General features: G+C 42.8%; 1 protein-coding gene across 1 annotated transcript in view; it reads left to right on the top strand.

The window, feature by feature from the left end:
• Nucleotides 1-20,405, top strand: part of LOC126237384 (uncharacterized) — a 451,256-nt gene that overhangs the window by 403,286 nt on the left and 27,565 nt on the right. Inside the window, exons 6-8 of the mRNA XM_049947466.1 lie at nt 10,768-10,943; nt 12,314-12,416; nt 15,549-15,737. Of these exons, the coding sequence (XP_049803423.1) occupies nt 10,768-10,943; nt 12,314-12,416; nt 15,549-15,737 (468 nt within the window). The remainder of the gene's footprint in view (nt 1-10,767; nt 10,944-12,313; nt 12,417-15,548; nt 15,738-20,405) is intronic.

A 20,405-nucleotide genomic window follows, 5' to 3' on the forward strand; every position in this document is an offset into this window, starting at 1 on the left:
AGCATACTCGTGAGGCTTGTAGGACAACGGCGCAGCAGACATAAATGTGAGCTAACATAGAGGGCAATGGCCCTATCATGGACGTTAACTAGGCCGAGACCACCTTTTTCCTTGAGGAGGGTAAGAGATACGTATCTGATCTTCAGTAACATACCAGCGGTGTCGAAGCATCCCAGCGCTGCCATAATGCTACGCGCCAAGGGGCTCGGAATGGGTAGCGTTTGGGCGACATGCGGTATGCGGGACGCAAGGTATACATTGGCATAATACGCCCGCTGAACGATGTGCCTTTTGAAACATTTTTTGTATTATTAAAATTTATTTTCCTCTACTTTCAGTTTTTGTCTTTTTACAGTTTTTTACGATTACTGTTCCTATTATGACTAGTTCTCTGTTATTGCATGGCTTAGTCCACGAACCTTGAACCTGAATATTCATTTTGTAGTTTATCCTCCTGCTTAAATCTTAGGATACCTTCACAACACTGCATTTCAGTCGTGTCCACATTCTTCTCTTCCGCGTTCCCCGTGTACGTTGATATTATACAAGGCTGTATGAGAATCGTTTCAGAAAGTTTTTTCTCGATTTCTTAGAAACATATTTTACTGACAGAGACCTTTTGTTGCAAACCATCTTGAGATATCTTCTGTCTTGTAGAGGTACTAAAAAGTGTCCTATACTACTACAGTATATAGTATTATTTAAACCTAGAAAATGATTATTTAAATAAAACAGAATTATATAACACATTGTTGAAACGGACAAGAAAGTACAAAATAATTCCTAACCCCATACAGTCCTGACAGCAGTCTTGGACATAACTGATGCATGAATATTTCACCTTTACTATTATGCACTACATGATGCCCAACTTTTTCGTTTTCAATTCTACAAGTATTTTCATAGCCATTAAAAAGTCACAAGCACAAATTTTCGGGACTATCTTCATGGATTCACGAATCTGTATGGGGTTACGAGAAGTTATTTTATACCTTTTACTCAGATTTAAAAATGTGTTGTATTAAAAATCTTTTTATTTCAATAATTATTTTCTCCTTTTTAGTCACGTGTGTGTCAAATTTTTCAGTCGAACTGAAATGTTTTGGTGAGATGACTATAAAGGCATGTGGTAAATATCAGGATTATTTCAGTCTCTCTTCACTAGAGTCACGCAATACATTGCTTCCTCCTACGATTATCTCACGAAAAGACTACTAAGGTAAAAATGAGAGAGAATCTAATTCACAAGGAAACTTACCAGCAACCGTTGTTACCACGAAACACTCGCAAGTGGAACGGAAAAGGGGGGAATAGCAGTCGTACACGCAGTACCCTTTGCCAAACCCCAGACAGGAAAGAGGATTAATTTTGCATTGTCATAGAGTTCTGAGCAACGTGAAAATTTAAGGTATCTAATCCAGCAGAAAGTGATCGTGGTACCCTCCGCCACACACCAGATAAGAGAGTTAATATAGGATTGTCATCCAGTTCTGCGCTATGTAGAAAGTTGCAAGCCTGTAGCTCATCCGAAAATGGTAGTAGTAAACAAAGTGCCCTTCACCACACGCCAGACAAGAAAGCGAGTTAGTATTGCATTGTCTTCCATTTCTGAGCCATGTAGAAAGTTTCAAGTCTGTGGTTCATCGGGAAGTTCAGCTGACTGCCATAGAGGGGACCCAGGCTCAGTTCCCGGTAGCGGTTCGGAGTTTTCATTGGTGGGTGTAGTGGTACGGGCTGCACTCAGCCCTGTGAGGCCAACTGGGAAGCTGCTCGACCGATTAGCGGGGGTTGCAAGGTCAGCCAACCCAGCAACGAACGGGAGAGCGGTGTGCTGATCACACGCTCCTCCTTAGCACATCCTCTGACGCCATTGGCAGAGGAAGACACGGCGGTCGGAGTGGTCCGAATGGCGCGTCGGGACCTAAAGTGGTATAATGAATTCTACTACTCTAAATGATGAAAGTATGTGAATGCAGCTTGCCGCTAACTTGGTGTAATGTTTTGTCTGTACAGAGGTGTATCTGTCGCCTATATTACTCCTTCACTCTCACACATAAATCGGTACAATAAAGTTAGGGCTTCCTGTTTTATACCTAGGCTGATCCGTGATCAGACAGACAAACAATTATGCTAATGGAGGATTCTGAGTATTTTCTAGAATTTCATTCGCTCTCTCTCTCTCTGTCCTTTATCTGTGTACAATTTAAATATATTATTTACTTGAAATCAGCCTAGTAGAATCTCTGGTGGAGCCCTTCGTCTTAATATTCAGCGGCTGGCTTGCTGGAAACGATCTTTACATTTGTTATTTTTGTCAAGCGCTGCATTCAGTTGGGAAAATCGATCGTTCGAACAATTCGTTCAGTTTACGACAGATTTAGAATTTCAGATGTGGACGAAGCCTTTTTGGACGATTTATAAAAAATCGGAGATTGCAGGCTCTCTTCGTCACAGCTGAAACTTCCCCTCTAATTACAGGGCCAAGACAATCATCAATGATTCAGACAGAGAACTCATTCGTCATTCACGCTAGAATAAAATGGTCACAAACCTTATTTCTGAGGAAAATTGTACATTGAATCCATCTCCGTACATGTTCCGTTTTCTGTTGATTCCAAGTTTTATGTAATTTGCTTTTACAGTTTTGTCTTTCTCTATACCTATCACGCTAGTGGCACAAACGTTAATAGCTCGCTTTAGCGCGAAGAAGAGTAAATATGTCTCTTTTAGCAACCAGACAATCTTCCAACCGATACTTCCGAAGGTGCTCCCTTATCCTTCTCTAATAACCATGGAGAATACGTCTCTGTATCTCTGTTATTCCAAAGAATAAACGTACTAGAAAAATACCTTGGCGTCGACGACCTGTCGGCGCATATATTACTAGAAAATCCGATCAGATACTTTTCAAAAGTGAATAATTGTGGATGATTTGATTGACCATAATTAATTATTGCGTGGTAGAGGGTAATTTTCCGTGGGGAGATTACAGTGGGATTTCACCTATATAATTACACACCGAATTAAAAAAAAAATTGCTTTCATAATCTACTCGTTAGGAGGTAAATGTTATGTAAAAGGTTTAACACGGTAAGACAAGTATTACGGCTAGAAACTGGGTATATGTTTTGTGGAACCGTAACTCAGGCGCGCAGATTACCCATACTATATTCATCTAGTATTTGAGAACGAGAGCGCTTAGCGATTTGTACCAGACTTTACACATAATTTCAAAGCTTCTCAAAAATTTCCTCGCTGGCGCCATTCGCGAAATAATAATAATAATAAAAAAAATTTATCAAAAATGGTTCAAATGGCTCTGAGCACTATGGGACTTAACATCTGAGGTCATCAGTCCCCTAGAAGTTAGAACTACTTAAACCTAACTAACCTAAGTACATCACAGACATCAATGCCCGAGGCAGGATTCGAACGTGCGACCGTAGCGGTCGCTCGGTTTCAGACTGAAGCGCCTAGAACCGCTCGGCCACACCGGCCGGCGTTTATCACTTACCACATTTTCGCTGTTCATGCATTAAAATTTCAGTATCAGGTGCGACGTATAATTTTAGTTATCATTTAAAAACTTACTTTTTATTGCTTTATCATTGCTAACGCCACTCGCAACCCATTTTGCAAATCTCTGTATGTCCAGAGATGCTTGCAGAACCTCGTCAGTTAAGTACAGAATTTCAGATCCAACACCTGTCAGGCGTCTAAATTTCCAAATTGTTATTTTATTGGGGGGCCAGTTTAGTCAATATATTGCGCCATCTTCAGGCCCCCTGACCGACGTGTAGAAAGATTCCTATCTCACCTGCCGACTCTGCTGATGTTTGAAGGGATCGTTGTCTCAAAAATCTACAGATACCAGTCTTTGAATGCTGGCGCCTATTTTGACCGTTACCGAGGCTGGAATCTTCCTACACGTCTTTCAGGGTCATGAAGACGGCGTAATATATTGGCCGAAACTGGTAGCCCAATAAAATAACAATCTGGAAATTTAGACGGCTGACAAGTATTTGATTTGCAGTATCGACATATACAGCTGAATCCATCTGCAAAAATATGTCAATGTACGACACATAGATCAGGTGAAATGGCGTCATAAACAATGAGATGCGTCACACACGCGGTTTATGCTTGGGAGTTCGATTCTTTAAAGAATCGAGGATGCGGGTTACTGTTGGATTCTAAGACAGAAACGTGAAGACTCGCTGTTCATAGCTCGCATTTTATTTACAGAACAGTCTGATAGGTAGAAAAAAATGAAATAAAACACTGATCACCAGCGGGCACGTGCGAATCGGCGAACGATCATGAAGGCAAAGCGACAGGTGCAGGTCACAGATTCATATAATCGTACAGATTACCAGTCGGTTGAATATCAATGTATACGCAAGAAATTACCCGCACTCGTGGGCAGCGGATGAGGTTGTGCACGAGGGGCCACCACACCATTTTCTACGCTTTGTGTGGCATTAAATGACACCAACTTCTAACGAGCGGTGGAGAATAGTCGAGGAGCATGGCCGGAGAACTGTTCAACTGAGCTTAATCGCTTTGTTTTCTGGCGGTGTGGACAAAGGTAGTGCTGTATTCAACACCAGTGAAGAAGTCCATTTTTTTTTTTCAGCAGCATGCTTCTCCTGCATGTACTAGTATATGGAATGTGCGTATGGCATATTTTGGCCGGGAGTTCCCTTTGGGAGACTTCAGGTAGCTGGTGCAAGTCCTGTTATTTGAGAGCACTCTGGCGACTTGTGTGTCAATGACGATGAAATTATGGTCATGAAAACATAATACCCAGTCCTCGAGCGGAAAAAATCTCCAACCCGACCATGAATCGAAACCGGGCGTCTCAAATTGCATTCAACCACGCTGACCACTCAACGACATCCGGTGACAACCAGCTGTGTTCGCCACAAGTCAGTGACGGAGAGCTGTTTTGAGGTCCTATTAGAACATGGAACACAGTTATTTAACGTACTGAACGTAAAATCAACATTTTATTCGCATTTTCTTCATGCAGCTGGAACTATCAATCTTCAAACCCCGATTCTTTAAAGAATCGAACTTGCATGTGTAAAAAAAGTTTCAAATTATGTTCGTTGTAAGTCGCTAAGTGCTCTAATTCTGAAACAGTGGGTGTGTTTAATCTAAGTAATTTGCACTCTGTTTTAATAAAAGCTAGTTTTTCTCGAAAATCAGTGTTTGTGATGTCATATCTCCTGAAATGTATGCCCTATAGCATTATAATTGTGGAGATTCATTTAGTGGTGTATGTGGAATCTGTTTGGGCTGTGTGTTGCGAATAGAGTTTACAGTAAGCACAAGTCGTGCTTGATGCTGAAATTTTACTGGAAGGACAACGAAAATGTGGTAAGAGATAAAAGCTTTCCCTTTTATTATTTTGTGGCAGGAGTCAGCTAGGAAAAGTTTCATAAAGGGTTGAAATTATGTTTAAAGTTTGTTAGAAGTAGTTAAGTGCTCTCATTCCCAAATACTGGGAAAATATAGTCTCGGTAATTTGGGCATATTTACCTCAAGACAGATGCACAGTTTGTGGCTGTCATGTGTCTTGCTGCGTTAATCCTTTAACATATGATTATTCCTTTTAATTAGTAGCTTATGACAGCATTTTAAATGTTTAAATTCGGCCAATAATGTCATGAAATGCTGATGAATCAAATTAGCACCTGACAGTCTTTAGATAGACAACCTTCGACTTGCTCTATGAACCATGAACTGGGATAGTAAGTCAGTAATAGGTTTTCACTAGCGATCAGCAAAGATGAGAATATTCTGTGAAATCAGCTGGACGTAGTACAATGGTATAGGGAAAAAACAGTGGAAGTGGTAGTAATAATTACGATTTATCCGTTACTTGTAATTCAGGATGTACCTAAATGTAAAAAAATTTATTACCTTGCCAGTGGCGAAGTGAATGCGATGTTTCATGCTTCCGGAATACATTGACAGTATGGTAAAAATACCTACAGACGTCTTGTTATTTTGAGCACTCTAAAAGACCAGGAATGCTGCGCGTTGATACGTATTACCGGTTAAAAGCAATGACCTAAGGGAAAATGGAATCGTCAGAGTGTTTACGTAATACAGTGGCATATGGCCGCGTGTTAATATATCCACTTACGTCCTTTAGTTACGCCGGTAGTTTATTTTCAGCCACGCATGGCGTTCGAATCGCTCGCGTGCTCTACCTCTTTATTCTGCGACATTTTGTGCTGGCAGACAATCTGATTGGAATTAATCGCATCGTGCTGTCTGGTATCCAGGCCGCTTCCAGCGGCTATTGCGCTGCCAGTTACCAGAAACGATTCAATTAAGTTCGACAAAGTGTCGGCAGTAAACAAGGCGACCGTTTTAATTTAAAATAATCTCTGCTGGCGGATCTCTTTGAACGGCTGTACGACAGAAATGCTACGAGAAGTTCTTTAAAGGCATAAAAAAATGAAATTCTTCGGACCATCCTTTTTTCAGATTACACACGTATTGCTCAAGATTACTGTAGTAGGGTTTCGCATTTTTGTCTATCACAGATAATTCTTTGGCAGCTGATTTTCATCACAATAAAATGCTTCATAAGTTATATTTGCTGTAGAATCATTTTCTCTTATTTCGCATGTATTTTCATGCCTGCATATATACTGTGGGTCGCCTAATTCGTGCTTAAATGCCAACTACATTTCTTCTTACAGTTTTCTCCTTCACTCAATTACTGATGCTGTTTATTTCAAATTTCTTTCTCCTTCTATCCATTATTTACCGTTTTTCATACTTCGACTACTATTAGAAACTTTTATAATAGTACGTGAGAGTCCTACGAGACTCATCCAGAAAATAAAAACCGTTTTGGCATAACGAAATAAAAACAGAAGGCATCAGAACAATACTTCGTAAATAAAATAACTATCTCTATTTTTCAATTTACTCGTAATAGCTGCCAAGGCACTTAGTGTAACGTGGGACCAGTCTTTCATTTCTCATTTTTTAATCCTCTACCACCAAAGATTTGAGTCGGAATATCACTGATTGTTAGAGATCATCATTGTTTGCAAACTATTTTACACCAAAAAGTTTCTTCAGTATCGTAAATAAATGAAAATAACTTGGTGCCACGTAAGACGGGAACTTCTTGCTGTGTTCGAGCTGATGGCGTAAAGACTGACGGCCTCCCACACCGATGTTCGTCGTGTAGACTGGCTCTTCCCAGATCTAACGTAATGCACCGTTACCTCATTGAGGACTCATTCATTACGCTATCACCATAAACATTCTTCATTTCCGTGTAAAATACGAGGGTAATCCCAAAATTAAGCTCTCCTATTCATTTATAAGTACAGAACTCTGTTTGTGTGGCAGTTGGTCACACTTATGAAGAGTGCTTCACTTACTGTCTGTAAACATGCGCACGCCGCGCTGAGGCGCTCACTCTTGGCTTGGCAGCCGTTAAGAATGGAGCTCCCGTTGGATGTTACCGCCAAGTGCGGGTTGCGCGCAGTTATTCAGTTTTTGAACGCAAAGAGCACTGCGCCGATTGAAATCCATCACCAATTGACAGAAGTGTATGGTGAGTCGTGCATGGATGTCAAAAACGTAAGTGGTGTAGAGAGGTTGCAGCTGGTCGAGCCGAAATTCACGGCGAACAAAGGAGCGGGAGACCGTCAATTTCTGAGGAGACAGTGTTGCAGGTTGAGCAAAGTATGCGTGAATATCGGCGGATCACCCTGGATGATCTCTGCACGTTGATTCCTGAGGTTCACCAAAGCACCACTCACAGAATTTTAACAGAGACATTGAACTACCGGAAGGTGTGCGCTAGATGGGTGCCACACATGCTGATTGAGGACCACATGCGGCAACGAGTTGATGCTTCCTGCACATTTCATCACCGCCTTGTAGCCGAACAGGACAACTTTCTGGACTCAATAGTGACGGGTGGCGAAACCTGGGCATACCACACTACACCTGAGAAAGAAGAGGTTCATGACTTTCTGGACGACATGGCGGCGAGCTGGTATCAAATGGGCATACAAAAACTGCCACAGCGTCTACAAAAATTCATCGACAAAAATGGTGATTATGTCGAAAATAGCTAAATGTTAAAGCTGTAAACTGATGTAAAGCACTGTAGAAATAAACAGGTCTACGTACTTATAAAAAGAGTAGGAGACCTTACTTTTGGGATTATCCTCGTATGAAAGGACGAACATTTCGTGCATTCAGAAAACGAATTACACCGCACACTTTGCATTTGGTGGGATTTTTGATGGGTGCCGGATTTTCGAAATGTTACCGAACAAAGACACGTGACCGCTGGGCAACAAAACTCGGTTCACACTGAGACTGGGGAAGGGTATAACTGGCACGCTTTCGATCACGATGGTAGGAAATCGGCGTCGGTCTTGGGGTGAAATCGGCCTTTACTTTCTCGCCAACAAGCGTATGTTTCAAATGGTTCCACATTCTAATTTGCAAGTTTTATGCTGTTTCCTTTTAGTGATTTCCAAAACTTCCTCTCGACAAAATTAGATTTCTGTTCTTGAAATAGGATTAATTTACGTAAGACTGTGTTCTTCAGCAAGCTGTTAAACTCGTAATTCTAATATATTTCTGTAAGACCATATTTCAGATAATCCAATTAATTCTCTTCTAGTGATTATCATGATTTAAATAACGAAAACTGCACCAGTAACTTATTTTTTGCTGCTTCGCACGACGCGTTTCGAGAATTTACTCTCATTTTCAAGTGCAGTTGTGCGTTGGTTACATGAATAAGTTTGGTGACGTTTTGCATGTGTGCTTTTGTTTCTCTCCTGCGTCTTAGACTGCAATCGGAAAATCGTACAAAATGAGTTTTTGAGAGATTTTTAAATGCTAATGTTAGAAATGGTATTTTGTTTGTTTACTTACAGTAAGTAAACAAACAAAATACTTTTTATAAGATTAGCATTTTAAAAACCCTGAAAAATTCATTTTTCCCGACTTTACGATTGCAGCATAACTTCTAAAAGACGCAAGCGCACAGACAAAGAATACAAGTCGTCCTTGTCCGCCGGTGTGAACTGCGTCGCTCGGTATATCCTACACACCTGGACACTGCTATGCACAATGAACATCTTAGAGTGAGGATCTAAATTAGGTGGTATACAGGGTGAGATCAGATAATGGTCAGTTTGACTTTAGGAAAGATTACGGCTACTTAGAGACATTTCTGATGTTTTCATAGGATCTGTCGACGTTGTAAAATTGTGCAAAATTTTCGAAATTCTGAGAAAAATAAGGATAAGCTATAGGGAAAGAAGAGTAATATACAATATGTACAAGAACCAAGAGGGAACAAAAACAATTCAAGAAGGAATTTCTGGGGTTTAAGACGCTGTAAGACAGCGATGTAGTCTTTCGCCCGTGCTTTTCAATCTATACACCGAAGAAACAATGACGGAAATAAAAGGAAGGTTGAAGAGTTAAATGAAAATTCAGGGTGAAAGGATGTCAATAATAAAATTCGTCGATGACATTATTATCCTTAGTGAAAGTGAAGAAGGGTTACAGGAGGTGTTGAATGGAATGAAAAATCTAATGAGTACAGAATATGGACTGAGAGTAAATGGAAGAATGGCGAAAGTAATGAGAAGTAACAGAAACGAGAACAGCGAGCGACTAAACATGAGGATTGGTGATCCTGAAGTGAAACTATTCAAGGAATTCTGTCACCTAGGCAGCAAAATTACTCATGACGAACGTAGCGTGGAGGACATAAAAAGCATATTACCACTGACAAAGAGAGTACTCTTGGCCAAGAGAAGTCTACTGGTATCAAACATAGGTCTTAATCTGACGAAGAAATTGGTAAGAATGTGCGCTTGGACCACAGTGTTGTGTGGCAGTGACACATGGACCGTGGGAAAACCAGAACGGAGGAGTTTCGAAGCATTTGAGATGCAGTGCTACAGAAGAATGTTGCAAATTAGGTGGACTAATAAGGTAAGGAAGGAAGAAGAAGTCTGCAGAATCGGCGAGGAAAGGAATGTATGGGAAACACTGATAAGAAGATGGGTCTGGATGGTAGGGCGTCAGGTAAGACATCATGGAATTACTTCCACGATATTAGTGGGAGCTGTAAACGCTAAAAACTGTAGAGGAAGACAGAGTTTGGGATACATGCAGCATATAATTGAGGACGCTGTTTACAAGTGCTACTCTGAGATGAAGAGATTGGCACAGCAGGTGAATTCCGAGTTAATTCCCGTTGAAGTTAGCCAGTTAGGCAGTTGAGCACGCAGATTGAAGCGGCCCTCCAAAGACAGCAGTTCTAAAACGGGACAATATGAACGAAGTGTTAGCGTCGTGTAAACCACAGACTTACAGACACCGGTTATTTAATATTGGCTCCTGTTATGTCTCTAAACGAGATTGGACTGCCGGCCGCTGTGGCCGAGCGGTTCTAGGCGCTTCAGTGTGGAACCACGCGGTTGCTACGGTCGTAGGTTCGAATCCTGCCTTGGGCATGGATACGTGTGATGTCCTTAGGTTAGTTAGGTTTACACAGTTCTAAGTCTAGGGGACCTGAAGGGCGTATAGTGGAACACCGAAACTGGTTCTGTAAACAAATTTAATGCAAAAGAGACGACTGCAGATGTCTTAATTTTCATTTGATGTTGACACTAAGATTCACCGTAATGCACGATTAATGCAGTCAAGTACGTTCCACAAAACGAATAAATTTATTTATTTTTGTTGCAGGCGCTATGGCGTGGTGGAGGGCAGGTTCGTGTTTGAGGGTGGCTCCCGCTGCGGGAAAGGCGAGGGAGTGCACGTGTGCGTCACAGACCAGGGCGACGAGATCACCAGGACCTTCCAGATGGCGGCCCAGGGCAAGGTGGCAGTCAGGAGGCGACCCGTCACCAGGAACATGTCCAGTAAGTATCAGACTGGCCGCTGCACGGTAGTGCAGTAGACGTGCCTGTCACTTCTCTGCTGGTAGTAACACGTAGCCGTGGTACATAATCCATCTGAAGCACAAAATTAGAATTCAGACTTTCTGGAATCGTAACAACTGACTTCATCAACGAGACGTAAAATCCTTTGGGCCAGTCTGTATCGGTCATGATAGTCATAGAAGACCTTGTCACGTTTTCTGCGTGTTCTTAAGTATCCACTTTTAAAATTGAAGAAAATTTAATAGCCAAGAGCGTATTCAATACTATTTATTCCTGATGACCGTTTTCAACAGCTAAGATTGTCATCTTCTTCTTCTTGTTCTTCTTCTTCTTCGCGGATGGATCACTTAGGACCACGCGTAAATGAACATTTGTTGGCCTTCCTTTTCGCCCAGTATTCCTTCATAAACAACGAGTAGGCTAGCTTTCGTTGCGTAGACCATGTATGTCGGTTAGTTTTTCTCTCTTCGTCCTCAAAACCCCGTGTGTTTGTGATTTTTCTGATTTCATTTCTATCATGTAGATTTGGAGACCCTAATTCTCTCAGGTCTTTTTTCGTCTGTTTGTACCAGTTCGGTCTTATAGTTTTGTTCTTTAAAAAGTATGGATTTTGTGCGTTAACCTCTTAGAGTCCATTCTTTCTAAATGCCCCATGAATTGGATTCTTCTCATGCGCATTGTGTCTGTTATTTTGGAGATATTTTTGTATATTTCTGCATTGGGTTTTGGATAATGCACACCATCTTTAGTTCTTGGTCCTAGGAGTTTCCTCATTATTTTACGTTCTTTCACTTCTAATTCCTCTTTTAGTGTTCTGTGTTGAAGGTTTAGTGTCTCAGATGCGTAGAGAGCTTCGGGTTTAATTACTGTTGTCTAGTGTTGTATTTTGCAGTTCCACGAGAGACTCTTTTAGTTGTAAATGCTTTTTGTTGATTGAAACGCCGTCTCCATTTTCTGGACTCTTGATCAGACAGATTTCCTTTCATTACAATTTTCTGCAATCTATTCACCTAAATATTTAAATTCTTTTACTCGAGAGATGTAGTTATTACCAATTTTGTGATCAGAATGTGCATCTTTGATGTCAGTCATAAATTTTGTTTTTTGAAGTGAAATTTGTAATCCCACCTCTGTGGAATGTGCTACTTACTTTTCGTGTCATAAATGAACAGTATTGCCGGAGCCACAGCCGATTATCAACGTACAAACATCTGACAGCATTGTATGTACTATATCTCGCATATCTGACACGTGTCTGCTTGAAGAAAACTCCGAAATTGCTCCTGTATACGACTTTTTGATTGACTTAGCTCACTGACTGACGATTTTCATTTCATTTTCCCTTGCAGTGATGGACAGTCCCCGGCGGCAGATGCTACCCCGAACATCTGAGGTGTCTTCCGTTCTGGCAACACCGGCTCTGTCTGATCTATGCTCAGATGACTTATGCAGGTACGTGATGTTTCTTTTATTTCAAGTTTAATATTAACCAGTAAGAAAGTAATGTTTAGTACAGTTCTACTTTTATTTGAAGAGAAAATGATGTTGACAACTTATACAGGGTTATTCATAAATGCCTGTGGGGTTTCAGAAGACCAATGTGCGAAAAATACAAGGTATACAGGAAAGTGTCTCATATCAGAGGATAGAGTATCTACCCAGCTTTCGATTAATGCACCATGATGTACTTGCATTAGGAGGCAGGTATGACAAAACACTTGTACAAATCGTACACTTAATAGTGCATCAAATGAATTCCCACCATCTGATAGGCAACCCAGTGAAGAGATTTCCAGAGTATTTTTGTATGTCCATCCTTTTAGCAGGACTGTTGACAGTTGATGGTTGGAGTGCTGACACATTATCTGCAAATCCAGTAATGCTGGCAACTGATGCGTTATGCATGGGGATCGTATCAACCTGTACCGCATCAAAACAGCCTGAAGCTGACACAATGAAGCGTCGAAACTGGTAGCGACAAAATAAAATAAGAAAGGCTGTAGGTGTTTTTATTTTTTGTCACGATTTCCAGAGTGGACTACTGTCGCGCGTTCCCAGGCAATATGCTGCCCATACTGAGCAACTGTAATGTAAGTTAAAATTTGGAGAGATGCTGATGAGTGTCTTTTTACCGAATGTGTTGTTGTTTTCGCTGTCATCTTAAGAAACTCCGGAGATACTCATGAGTAATGATGTATAAATACGACGGTTGCCTGTAAAGTATGCAACACATTTTTTTTCTTCAACAATTCTTTATTGAACATAATGAGAATTAGACACACGAAAGAGTGGTGTTTTATCTATACACCCTATTTTTCCCGTTCTATGGCCTTCCTCTAACGCGAAACCAGGGCGTGTATGCCCTGTCGGTACCAATCCTTGTCCTGGTGGCGGAACCAGTGCTTCACTGTGTGAATCACATCCTCATCGTCCTCAAAATGTCTTCCACGAATGCCATCCTTTAATGTCCCAAAACAAGTGGAAGTCCGAAGGGTCTCCCCGACCGCTGCAAATCGTGGAGCTCCGCCGAACCGTCTTCTGATGAACACACCCTCCGTGTCCAGCGACTGACTGTACTTATGCCGACAGCAGGTGCTCCATAGACCATGCAAAGGAGTATGTGAATATACCACACACTTTCTTTCTCTGCAGTGAGAAATTCAATGACGTCACGCTGCTTGTAACGTACATCACTACAGACGCAATTTTGAAACTGTCCTGCAGCTACGCTATCCGTTGGAAGTGACGGAAAGTTGGCGCGCTCACTTACGAGACTTCAAATAATACATACATAACGTTTCGTACTCGTAGCGTTGTTTTCGGCTGAGAATAAAAAATGTGGTGCACTACTTTCTGGGCAACCCTCTTATTTACGTAATATAATGATTGTTGTAACAATTTCTCAGTAATTTGTGTGCACATCATAAATTCGTGACAAAAATACAGAGTGATTCAAAATGAACGGAACAAAAAGAAAGTATTGCTCTAATTATAGTAACGACTTTATTCCAGAAATATATTTATTTAATATACATACGTATAATGTACATAATATACGTGTACATATGGGCACATTAATAGACATATGGAGTGAAAGGCCAACTCTCACAGTTCATATGGACGCATACAGATGTTCGATGTTTGCTCCATTTGCTAAATAGCTTATGTCTGTCCGGTATTGCGTTTACTAACAGACCCATTCTAATGTAGCCCACTCAGTTTAGTTAACTGCACCATCTACGCCGACTATCCAGTGCTATAGCCGCTGTAAGTGCTGCGGAAATGGGCATCTGTTTACGGTTTCATTCACACATCCCCAAAGGAAAAAAACCCATTGGTGCAAAGTCAGGCGAACTAGGGGGGTCACAGTATGAACGGCACGTCATTCGGCCAGCGTGACGAATTCAGCGTTGTGGAAGATGATAGTTGAGATGATTACACACGAGGTTATGCCGAAGTGGCGCCGCTGCGCACTATTGCAAAATGAAGTCGGGTACCTCTTCTGTCAACCAGAGAGAAAGTACATCGAGATACGTTATCCCTGTAACGATAGAGTCTGCGAAAAGAAAGGACCAAGGAGTATGTGGCAATGTATTGCGCAGAAAACATTTGCTTCGGAGGATCACGTTCCAGAGAGGAATGCGAGCTCTCTGTAACCATTATTCTCAAATTATGCTTTGTCTGAGAATGGAAATCCATCTGCGGAACCATATGTCCCCATCTGTCCTTGACAATCAATGCAAAATTGTCTCCATTTTGGATTATCAGCTGGTTTTAGCGGCTGCAACAATTCAGTTATGTAATCCTTGAACTGCAGACTCTTGCACAGCACATGCCACACTGTTGATTGCAGCTCATTCCATTTTCTGTTGGCACGAACTGTGGATTTTCTGGGACTTCTTCCGTAGATCGTACGAATATTTCCGACCACTTCATTGTCAACAGTTTGCCATCCAGTGGTTTGCTTCTTGGATATGTATCCTGTCTCTCCGATTTGCTTGGCACATCCAACGATGTTGTGGCGGAGTGGTGCCACTTCACCAAACTTGGTCGAAAATTTCTGTGAACAACGATTATAGTTGATATGTCGCATATTCTATGCCACCGTTTTAAATAATAAGACCAGCGGTGAACAACAGCTGCGGTTTTCCATTGTTTCATTTTTGGCAATCTGCACTGTGAGAGATAACCTTTGAATCTCATTTTCTAGAGTATGTTTGTCATTTGTTTAGTCGCAAGAGTACTTTCCTTTAGTCCTATTCATTATGCCGGCCGCCGTGGCATGGATGTGTGTGATGTCCTTAGGTTGGTTAGGTTTAAGTAGTTCTAAGTTCTAGGGGACTGATGACCTCAGATGTTAAGTCCCATAGTGCTCAGAACCATTTGAACCATCCTGTTCATTATGAATCTGTGTAAGAATGTCCATATAAACTACCACAGGTGGCAGCGTACAGGGACGTAGTACAAAATAAATACGAACATTTCTAAGAAATATCGTACGTAGACAGACGCACTCGTGCTCAGTAGCAGTTACAATGCGGCACCTTACGTGAAAAACCGCGATGCGTGTGGCTGGTTGTCCAGGTTGCACCGCGACGGCAGCTCCCCCTACTGGCTGTCCACCGAGTCTTCCGGCGGGGCGCGCAACTCGGACCTGGACAGCAACTACGGCTGCGGCGACACGTCGTCGGTGAGCGACCACTACGACCAGTCGGCCATGTCGGGCGGGGGCGGCTGGCACGGCTCCAGCGGGCCCGGCGGAGCTCTGGAGAGGTGAGTCAGCCAGCGTCCAGCGTCACATCGCGAGGGCAGCCGCGCTCTCCTTGCACTGAACGAGGTCTTCCCGACTGTGAAGCAATGCTATCGTCGACACGAAGGTTGATTTGAACGCATCAGTGGTTTCCTAGGCATGGCCCTACTGATTTTCACCCCACAATGGTCGTAACGTCTGCGCCCCCCTCCCCTCCGAATGACACCACCCCTTACCGCAAACCCCTCACAAATTACTTGCATTTCCTTGGGTTCTTAGGTCATCGTCATCACAATCAGAAGCTGTCTAGCATAGTTGACAGGTTCCTGACGCCATTAATGTCTCCATCTGATCCTGTTCCTGTTCGTCTGTATCGTAATTATTCTTTTCATCCTTGTCATCCCCGTTTTTTGTTTCTCCTTCCACCCTACCTTCGGTAGCTGCTGTTAGAATCACCTACTCTGGCTGTGTATGTCCCACCTAATCTTCTTTCATTTGCTTAACCAGGTTTGGGAGAGTTTTTTGTTTCAACTGTTTTGTTGTTCCTTATGTATCCGCTCATTTTACAAAAGTCATATTGTATATAGTAGTTCATGACATCCAGTCTTACAAATTTCAAAACTCCGCCATCTCTCTCCCCACATCCACCACTGCTGGCGGCTCACCTCCAACTGCTCAACGCTACGCGCTGTTCACATCCATCTGCCCAACACTACAATGGCAGACAACAATGCAAACTAGCCACAGACTGCACACAGCACAGCCAGTGATTTTTCATACAGAGCGCTACGTGGCGTTACCAATAAGAAAACCTAAACAGCCTACTTACAGTACTTAAACCTTAGAAAATTTACGATTGAAGTTGTTGGAAACTGATAAACACGCTCAAAATTTTTATGTGTACAGTTGAAATGAGAAAAAAAAGTTGCCTTTTAATAAAGTCATGTGCAATTCCTACAGTTGTTCAGTGTATGCACTGACATTGAAATGTTGTAACATTTAACTTAGGAAAATATTTCTGAGCACATCCTGAATCTATTGACTTGAAGGTATCATTTCAATAGCTAAAGCTGACAATCCTCTCAATCATTCTTGTGGATGTACTCACATAATATATGTCTTTCCCAGCCCGAGTATTGAAAAACTTGTTTCACCTCTAGCTGCGTATACTGCTAACATCAGGAGGAGTAGTAAGCATCTAAACTATTGGAAAAACTGCCAATGAAATTGCTTTTTGTGATATAAGATTTTGAGCTCTGTAGATAACTTCCAGCAGGAAGTATGGCCGGTAATATCAAAATTCCATCGTTTAATTCCTTTCTGTTGGTGTCACCTTCATCACCATCAGTTGGCACAGTCTCAAGAATCAGGCATGTAGCTTTCAGTTCTTCACCATCCCACGACTGTAGATCATTATTACAATACTGAATCAGTGGCAGCTCATATAACCACACTCTCGCATTCCCCTCGCAAATGTTTATTGGAACATCTTTGCTTTTAATATCGTATACTTTCACCTCTGTCTCTTTTCGCTGCTAATTACGATATACCGCGTATACAAATTTGCACTTGTGGACCTCTGACGCCCCTCTCCGCTTGGCGCCCTAGGCATCGACTTGTCCCGCTTTCGTCTTAAATCCCTCCTCACAGCTGTACGGATAGTTCATGCTTGTGTCCTTGTGCTACGTTCCTGGAGGGAAAGCATTACTGGGGGCACATGTTGATAACTCACGACTGTGTGCATTACTTACGAGTTGGCGCAGGAGAGTTAACTGTCGTCTCGATACTGAACCTACTTTTTTCATTTTTGTCCCTGCAGTTGTAAGCACACACATGGAACGTGATGAGAAATAGATGGCTAGAGTTCATGCAGCACGAGTCAATGGTGAATGGAACCACTGTCATTCAGTGACACCATCAGCACTAAACTTACAAAAGTCTGAACTTAGGCTGAAGGTTGTAATGATGAAACAGTCAAAGTATAATTTTCATTTAGAAGTAGAGCAAAATAATGTAGTGAAGTTAGATGGCCAATAATAAGTCCTTGCTCCCACTTATGCAGAATGCAGGTCCTAGCGATGCTGTTGAAAGACGTTCGTGGCTACCTCAGTCGGCGTTGGACAGCAAATGGCTTGGCATTGTAAGTAGCAGAGTCTGTAATCGAGGTACTGATTGAAGAACTGTGGGTACATTTGGCGCCTGGCTCAGAGCTCGACTGAAGACAGCATTGAACTTGCATTGAGTCCATTCTAAACTCCCAAGCCCAACATACTAGACAAGGTACTTGTGATAATATGCCTTGCGGCAGAGCTGACGACCAGTGGTGGAACAAGGGCTGCCACCTGGTGGCCTACTGAGCATGTTTGTTTAAAGATTTGTTGCTCACTGGTGTAGGCCGCTTGTATACTACAGACATGGGAAGGACTGCAGCTCTGCTCGGCAAACGACCCATACACCACACCTATTGCCCATGAGAAAGATGAGAGGATGGTGCCCATCTCAAAGACTCAGGAAGATTGCGGCCGCTCGTATAACTGGTGACCCATGACACTGTGGGTGACGTCTTTTGGCATGGGAGGTACAACAGGAGACCCAGAAAATACTCATCGACAACAGATATGGGACAAAACTTCGAAGTGGAAGCAGAGCGAACAGAGGCGCTGGAGGCAGAAAAATCTTTGTGGCCAACACACTAGCTGTGCGATGGTTGGGGAGCAATGAGAATCCAGCCAGGTTAAACAATACGGAACAGTTTTATTGAAAAGTGCAACGAAATTAATCTTCCGCTGGAGAAAAGTTAATCACTACATTAGTTTGTGAAAGTTCGTGATTGGCACTGAATTTAGACCAGTTTGAACTTGGGCTGAAGGCTGGAATGATGTAATAGTCATAACTTGATATTCAACTGGAAGTAGAAAAAGAAAATATCAACGACCAGTACGAAGTTCCTGGTTATCCGAAGCAGACGCCAACTCCTGCTTATGGTAGTGACAGAAACTGGCGGCTCCCTCGATCGGCGGTGGCTGACGAGTAGCATAGCGTCATGCACAGCGAAGATTTCAATCTAGACTCTGAAGAATTGCAGGTGCTGTCTGCATCTGGCTCAGAGCTCGGCAGAAGACTAGCTGAGAGATGCATTGAGCTGCTCTAAATTCCCAGGCCTTCTCGAGATACTAGAGGGACTATTGGCGATCACGTGTCCCACGGAAGCTGCCTGCTGGCCTAGTCAGCATGTGAGGCAGAAGTTCTGCCGTCTGCTGATGTAGCCCCTTTTGGCTTAGGCCGCTCGCATACCAACGGTGTGACTGTGTTTGCAGGGCTGCAGGGCGAGCGGCCCAAACAACATACACTACTGGACATTAAAATTGCTACACCACAAAGATGACTTGCGAATTTTAACCGACAGGAAGAAGATGCTGTGATATGCAAATGATTAGCATTTCAGAGCATTCACACAAGGTTGGCGCCGGTGGCGACACCTACAACGTGCTGAGTTGAGGAAAGTTTCCAACCGATTTCTAGTACACAAACAGCTGTTGACCGGAATTGCCTGGTGAAACGTTGTTGTGATGCCTCGTGTAAGGAGGAGAAATGCGTACCATCACGTTTCCGACTTTGATAAAGGTCGGATTATAGCCTATCGTGATTGCGGTTTATCGTATCGCGACATTGCTGCTCGCGTTGGTCGAGATCCAATGACTGTTGGCACAATATGGTTCAGGAGGGTAATACGGAACGCCGTGCTGGATGCCAACAGTCTCGTGTCACTAGCAGTCGAGATGACAGGCATCTTATCCTCATGGCTGTAACGGATCGTGGAGCCACGTCTCGATCTCTGAGCAAACAGATGGGGACGTTTGCAAAACAACAACCATCTGCACGAACAGTTCGACAACGTTTGCAGCAGCATGGACTATCAGCTCGGAGACGATGGCTGCGGTTACCCTTGACGCTGCATCACAGACAGGAGCGCCTGAAATGGTGTACTCAACGACGAACCTAGGTGCACGAATGGCAAAACGTCATATTTTCGGATGAATCCAGGTTCTGTTTACAGCATCACGATGGTCCCAACCGTCTTCGGCGACATCGCGGTGAACGCACATTGGAAGCGTGTATTCGTCATCGCCATACTGGCATATCAGCCGGCGTGATGGTATGGGTGCCATTGGTTACGCGTCTCGGCCACCTCTTGTTCGCATTGACGGCACTTTGAACAGTGAACGTTACATTTCAGATGTGTTACGACCCGTGGCTCTACCCTTCATTCGATCCCTGCGAAACCCTAAATTTCAGCAGGATAATGCACGACCGCATGTTGCAGGTCCTGTACGGGCCTTTTTGGATACAGAAAATGTTCGACTGCTGCCCTGGCCAGCACATTCTCCAGATCTCCCACCAATTGAAAACGTCTGGTCAATGGTGGCCGAGCAACTGGCTCGTCGCAATGCGCCAGTCACTACTCTTGATGAACTGTTGAACTGTGGTATCGTGTTGAAGCTGCATGATCAGCCAGCCAAGCTCTGTTTGACTCAATGCCAAGGCGTATCAAGGCCGTTATTATGGCCAGAGGTGGTTGTTCTGGGTACTGATTTCTCAGGATGTATGCTCCCAAATTGCGTGAAAATGTAATCACATGTCAGTTCTAGTATAATATATTTGTCCAATGAATACTCGCTAATCATCTGCAT

The sequence above is a fragment of the Schistocerca nitens genome, chromosome 2 (genome assembly GCF_023898315.1).
Source record: "Schistocerca nitens isolate TAMUIC-IGC-003100 chromosome 2, iqSchNite1.1, whole genome shotgun sequence".
NCBI lineage: Eukaryota > Metazoa > Arthropoda > Insecta > Orthoptera > Acrididae > Schistocerca > Schistocerca nitens.